At 31.8% G+C, this 7,112-nt stretch overlaps 1 protein-coding gene across 1 annotated transcript in view; it reads right to left on the bottom strand.

The window, feature by feature from the left end:
* Positions 1 to 7,112, bottom strand: part of cue (Low-density lipoprotein receptor repeat domain-containing protein cueball) — a 56,589-nt gene continuing 49,477 nt past the window's right edge. Inside the window, exon 6 of the mRNA XM_072523929.1 lies at positions 1 to 6,580. Coding sequence (XP_072380030.1) covers positions 6,509 to 6,580 — 72 coding nt within the window. The 3' untranslated portion in view covers positions 1 to 6,508. The remainder of the gene's footprint in view (positions 6,581 to 7,112) is intronic.

Raw genomic sequence — 7,112 nt, 5'->3', positions numbered from 1 at the left:
TACTAATAAATTAATTTTATTTGTTTCCAAATTTTTGATACAAAATTATTAATTCGCACTACTTAGATTATAATATCACATTTCTGATGTGGATATTACAACCCACAACTTACTCTAAAAACAAGTAAGTAAAGTCACAATATACCAAAAACGAATACACAAAAATTACAAAAAAAGTATTCATTGGCAATTGGAGCATTGAATAGAATTCACTACGATCACAACTCAATTTAACTACAGTTTTAAAAAGTCTACATATTTCACATTGGTAAAGCCCAGGAAACGTTTGCAGAAATGTATTCAAATGCAGGTCTGAACTTTGTTTTATTCAAATTAAACATTTTAAATGGCCCGAAATAAAAATCTGTTCTAGATATTTTTTACGAATTATGCATGATAAACTTAACATAGGAATACAAAACTGAACAAGTGTCCTGTAAATTTTTAAAATTATCTTAGCCAGTTAAAATTCATTAAATAAATTAATTTAAAATATTCTTTTCACAATAAAAAAATCGTAAGTAGGCCATATTGCAAAATATTAAAACGAATGTTATTCTTGAATGGCGCATTGGGATGCAACAAATTACGACAGAGTTTAGAAATTACAAAAATTGTTTCGAAATCACAATTTAAATCTCAAAATAAAATTGAGATTCAAAATATTAGACCTTTCGTGTAAAATTAATACAGACGAAAAATAAATGGGGACAAAAGTTTATAGATAGAACACCAAAAGTATCATTTAGATGCAGATACCGAAATGTTAACAGATATTCGCTATAAAAAAAAAATTTATTTCAAGAAACTGACATGAAATCTAAGCTTGAGGGCCGACAATATTAACTTTTATAAAGTTATATAAAACGATGAAGAAATATATAAGTAAAAAAACTGTATAATTGCCTGCCTATGTCCCATTATCTAAGGTGCGACTAGTAAATATGGAAAAAAAATTCTAGACTTATTTTGTGTTTTCTCGGAACTGCAAATGAAAACTTCCGGTTTAGTATTTTCTTTAACACAATTATAATGCTGAATCCAGACATTTAGAGAATATAAGCAGACAGATACGCCACTTTTTATTCCCTTCTGGAACCAAACACCTGCTCTTGAAGAAGCTATAACAAAGCATTAAGATGCATGGAATTTTCGTTGTCTCTATACTATGTCTTGGATACGTCAAGATTGCTTGATTTTGTGAATTTTTTCAATGGCTCTATTCAAACAATAAAACTGAAACGATTTTAGACTTTTTGAAGAACAGAACAAAAGATTCCTTACGAGCGTTTCCTACTACTTTTTAAATAAAATCTATTTCCATCTGCAAAGAAACAAAAATATTTTAACTGGCTTTTGGAGATTGTACTAAGCAGCAAAATCCACGTTAGACATTTTATTGTTCATTTTAGAAACGGCAGTGAGTCATTTTAGGAAATATATATGCATAAATGCTTTTTAAAATGTCTAACCTTAGGACAAGAAACAGAATAAAATGAACAAGCAGTCGGAAGTTGGCAGACAAACTTGTCACTGCAACTTTGGCTTTAGCTTTCAATATAAGTTTAATTGTTGGATGATTAACAGCTAGTTTGTATTTCATAATAAGTAAACCTGCCTTGAGACACATATTATTATTATATAATACATATTATCCATTAGTTAGTTGTCAATTGTAGAGTCAATAATAAAATTTGAGTTGAGTCTAGGCCCCCAATTAAGCTGTCAAATTATATGTCATCTGTCATCCATGCTAGTCAATTATATTGTTAATACTTACGTAATAAATATTACTTCCCATTAAAAAGAAGAAAACTAGAAGACATACTTAAGATTGGAGTCTGCAGTGACACATCCAAACAAATATATGAAGAATTCATACACAATATGTAAAAAATGCAGATATGATTCTAATTTAACTTTAGAAACAGGTTCTTTAGAATAACATTAGCAAATTCACCCTTTAACCCTTTCGCTACGGGCCAAGTATTGGTTGCGCGTTGCTCATATACGGCGCCGGGAAAATTTTGCACTTCGCGATCGAGACGGCCACTCAGTAGTTTACATTCTTTATATTGAAGTAGTTGAATCGTTTTTCATTTGTCGGCAGTTTGTTTATATTCGTTTTATCGAAGTAGTGGAATTTGTTTTCGTAAAACTTCAAAAAAAAACGGTATTCAGAAAGTACGGCGCTAGGGTGGGTGATGTACTGCCGCGTATGTACGGCATCAGTATGGTGTATTTGTGGATCGTAACGTACATGAACGATACTAGTAAGCAAGATGGACAATGTAGAACGTACTATTACGATTATAGCTCTTCAAAAATGTAAATACTTAAAAATGTACGGTGACAGAATCTGAACGATGGAGATTAATTTGCGTAATAGTACGGCGCTCGCTCATCAAAGCTGCAAATGAAAATCGTACTTTTACGGCAACAGTATCGAAAGGGTTAATCTGTGACTCATAATTATTGTAATTTGGTGCGGAATAACTAGGGTTATTCGGGAAGATAACAAGGGTACCTTCATGTGAAAGAATTTGTCTCTTAAAAATAATTTTTTTTGGTCTTACAGATTTCTTTATAGATTTTATTAGGATTGTGAGTGATATATTATCATAAGCGTAGTAAGGGGTAATTGGGAGCATAAAAGTACTGGCCAGACAAAAAAAACCTTTTTGTTGTAAACCAAAACTTTCCTTTCCTAGAGTTGTAGACACCATATAACTCTTTCCTTCTGATTAAAATTTTAAAGAGTAAACTCTCCTTCTTGGGGTTTTATATTTTAAGAATTTAACAGTTCACAAAACTGTAGACTATTGTACAATTGGACAATTGACAGCTGACTAATAACATTAAAGGCAGATTTACACCACTCCATATATGGTATAAATATTTTAATTTTTAAATTAATTGATTCTTTTAGAGCAATTTCTTTTGACAGAAGTTGACGAGGAAAAACAAAATTAAAAAAATAAGTATTAGTTTAGTATTGTGAAAAGTACAATTTTAAGTAGATTTATGATTTCAATCGAGTACAACAATGTCATGATTTCCAATCACTTTACAAAGTACAAAGCCAACACTATACCACATAAACCAATAAGTACCACTTAAGTACAACAGTTCAAAAATTCATCTACGTTCATGTAAATAAAAAATTCCAGAGAAATTCTGATTAAACAAATATCATTTTAGTTTTGTTTAAATTATTCAATTACTAACATTACCGTTTATTTTAAGTATCTCAAAAGTAGTGTTATGTTGAGATAGAAATCCAAGTATTAGCTAATGAAAATAGTTTCTAACCATTTATAGGCAGTGGTCGCTATTAAAGATAACATAAATATGTTGAGAAAAAAAAAGCTAAAAAATTTCTTGAGAATTGACGCCGAAAAAAATATCTGCCCGAAGAGATTAAAGTGTTATTATTATTAAATGTATCATCTAAAATATTTTGATTCATAAATAGAGATGAACTCTTTCTTAATTAAAAGTTTACATAGATTTTAATAAACGTTTAAAAAAAGAAAGTGGTCTCTCTTGAAACCACTACATATATCTTCATAATAAGCAGTGGGTACAATGAAAACCACTCCTATATCTTTTTAAAAATTTGACAAACAAGAAAACGTGTTACAATACTCAAAATGTACAAAAAATATATGATACTCCCTTATAAAGGGTTAAAAAATATCGTAATGATATTCCAAAACAAACAGATTTGCATGAACGTAGAACGATATTATAAATAATTAAAAAATAAACAGAAAACGCAAAAAGTTGTTTTAAGTAATAAATATACATACTATAAACTGGAAGTGACTTTGCACTTTACTTTATTTTTATGAATATCAATTATATCAGTCTACGGTTTGTTGAATAATAAATCTTTAAAACTTTTTTCGTCAAATAAAAAATAGTAGAGGAATCGTTTTTAAATGTAGAGTAGTTGATAACAGAAATTTTTGAATTATCACTCGAGAATGATTGTGGTTGTATAGTTTGAAGATTTTGTATTGTGTTGGTGAATTTTTTCAGGAAAATATGTCACTCCCAATTTATAAGCATATACTAATAGTGACCATTCTGTCAGTATATCTATCTATTGTATAATAATATTGCCGGCAAAAATGTACATTTTCAAACAACTTACTGACTGCAAATAAAAATATTGTTTAAAAGGATGTATAATTGTGTTTTCCTCAGAAATATCACACAATTGGTTCAATTCGGTTCGGGATGATATAGCTTGGCATGCTATTGGTACACAAAATAAAAAATCGCTAACTTACTCCCTTTTAACAGATTTTTCTCAGATTTAATAGATCATCAGTGTGACCTTGAATGTAGTGTGCCGCGTCTACTACAAATTCAAACTACGGCGATGAGTGTACATAATATGCACTTGAGACCACATTATAACGAATCGCAAGTCATGTGGTAATAAACAGAATAATTTTTATTTAGGTAGGCCAACTAGTAATTAGTAATGATTATTTCTCTACAAAAACATTTTAACCTAAACAAATGATATATCAATGAAGAAGTCACGGGCAAGACATGTAGATGGAGCTTTAACAATTGGTGTCAACCTTTAAACGTCACCTGTCAAAATTTTGAGCTCAATCGGAGAATTAGTTTACAATTTACAGTGATGCGTTGTTTGTTAACTGTTTCAGCGCAATAAAAAGAATGTTTTACGTCGACACTTGTCAATGACGGATACAAAACCAGTCAAAACAATCAAAGTTCAGTAAAAAATTAGCTGGCACGGTTATCGTTTTCGTATTTTGTGCGTTGTGAGGTATCTTATTCATAGATTGCCTTGAACAAGGCAGAATCGTCAATGGCAAATATTATATACCGTTATTGGTGAGTTTACAGGAAAAAAATGGAAGAAAAACGGCAATAAATGAGGAGGAAAAGTGTTTTTTCACAAAAACAATGTAACCAAGCGATCGGAAAGATAACAAATTTTGTATTTTTTAGAAATGGCCTCCACTGACTGTTTACAGTTTACCTCTAAAAGAATGCCACGGAAAAATTGAGATTAACCGTAGTTATTGCTAAAATTGAGTCATATTTTTAGGTCAATGAACCACTGAACCACTTACCGGATGGGGGTGTTCTTGTAAACCAGTAATGTTCCAGAACATATCGTTCTGCTTATATAAGCCCGTTGAGACTTTTGATTATTATTATTGACGAATTGTTTTGTAAACGATATCAGTGCGAATTGTAAGCGATAATTATTAATGTAATTAGAATTTTTTTATTTGAGTCGGTAATGAGGTAAGTCGTGTGACTGAAGGTGAACATCCTTATTAATGGAGGGCGATAAAAATACTAATCACTTAGATAATCGGAACGAAAAGAATTGCAGTGAATCTACTGTAACTGTGGAAACAGATGCAGATGATACAATAGAGGAGAATTGCAGTGTATCTACTCCAGATAGAGCCAGATTTAGATGATACCAACCAGTGAGGAAAATAAACAGACTGTGGACTCATACTCGTGGAAATCGGCGTTCACAAACGACGGATATAGTCATTGGCGCCGCCAGGATTATTTTCAGGGAGGTGCATCTGCTTTTCAGGGTGGTGCATTTGCATCTACACATACTATTAACCAATATAAAATATAGAACTACACATGTACTGTCTGTAGGGGCAGGGGGGTGCAATTGCATCCGCTTGCACTCCGCTACCGGCGCCCATAGTTATAGTAATGTATCTAGAGTCAGAAAGAACCTCTTTTGGTTCCGCTTCTAGTGGCAGGTTCTCCGTAAATCAAGGTAACCTAGGTAAACCCAGGTCAGTAATTTATTATATTATACATTATTTTGTATAATATTGGGATCTAATAGCAACAACCAACCAACTGGGATGGGATATAACAACAACAACCAACGAACTGTGATGAGATCTATGTCTATATTAGATGTAATGAACAGAATTAGAATCAGGGAAAATTTTTTTAGTATATAACTAAAAAAAACCTAAATACACCAGGTCGGTGGATTCTGCCCTTCATAAGGATACAGTCTCTCCAGGTCGACAACCTTCGCAAGTGTGTGATATTTTTCGCTATACGCAAAAGGGAAATAAACCTTTTTGAGGCTGCAATAAGGAAACTAGATACATGTTACCAACAATATTATATACAATAAAAATTTTGTTATGCCTAATCACTTGTTTAGAATTAAGGAAAGATCGTATTTGATCTCTTCGATTGAAAAATTAAGTATTTAACCAATATTATTGTTTTTATTCTTACTAGCAATTCACATAGAATTTCTACATTTGTATATTCAAAGTCGTGTCATGGGGAATGATAAGTGTTACAAACCGCTCAGTCTCATTTATAATGTTTGTGTAAAACTCTCCAATAGCTGTAATAGAAGGACTGGTAAATACAGTCTTTATAAATATAAATATTAAAAACTTAACAATGGTTTTAATACTTTATACAGTCACAGCCGATTTTAGATCGGAAAATCTTAGTAAAGATCTTCGCCTTCCATGTTCATTAGAAGTTTTTTCTTGTCCTCGCCTGTCGGCTCGAAACATGGCTGAAAAGAAAAAATATATTTTTATAATGATGACAAAGACATATATTTGAGACATAATAATGCCGCATTCCACTATACCCGCTATAATCCACTTAAAGGTACCGATTCCGAACTTTAATAAAATGCCCTTACGTTTTATTGGCAAGTATTCTAACTAATCCCTTTAAAGATATTGCCATAATGTTGCCAAAGAGCCCGCCTACGAAAACAGTTCGGTTAACCCTTTACAACACACGTCCAAAGATTGATTATACTCTCAAATATTTTAGACAGTGCATAACAGAGGCTCGAACAGCAAAGGGCAGAAAAAATAAGAGAGTGTTGGCCGAGCGAAACGAAGAAATTAAAAAAAAAATAAAAAGTGCATTCTGCCGAGACCATCAGAGGAAATACGATTTGATAAAGTTGATCATTTTTCTATTTATGATACCAAAGGCAGGTGTAGCTATTGCAAATCAGGAGAGACACACTGGTCATGTTCAAAATGTTCCAAATCAGGAGAGACACACTGGTCATGTTCAAAATGTTCCAA

The sequence above is a fragment of the Diabrotica undecimpunctata genome, chromosome 2 (assembly GCF_040954645.1).
Source record: "Diabrotica undecimpunctata isolate CICGRU chromosome 2, icDiaUnde3, whole genome shotgun sequence".
Lineage (NCBI taxonomy): Eukaryota > Metazoa > Arthropoda > Insecta > Coleoptera > Chrysomelidae > Diabrotica > Diabrotica undecimpunctata.
Note: the sequence above shows the minus strand (reverse complement) of the source record. Positions and strands in the feature narration are given on the sequence as shown.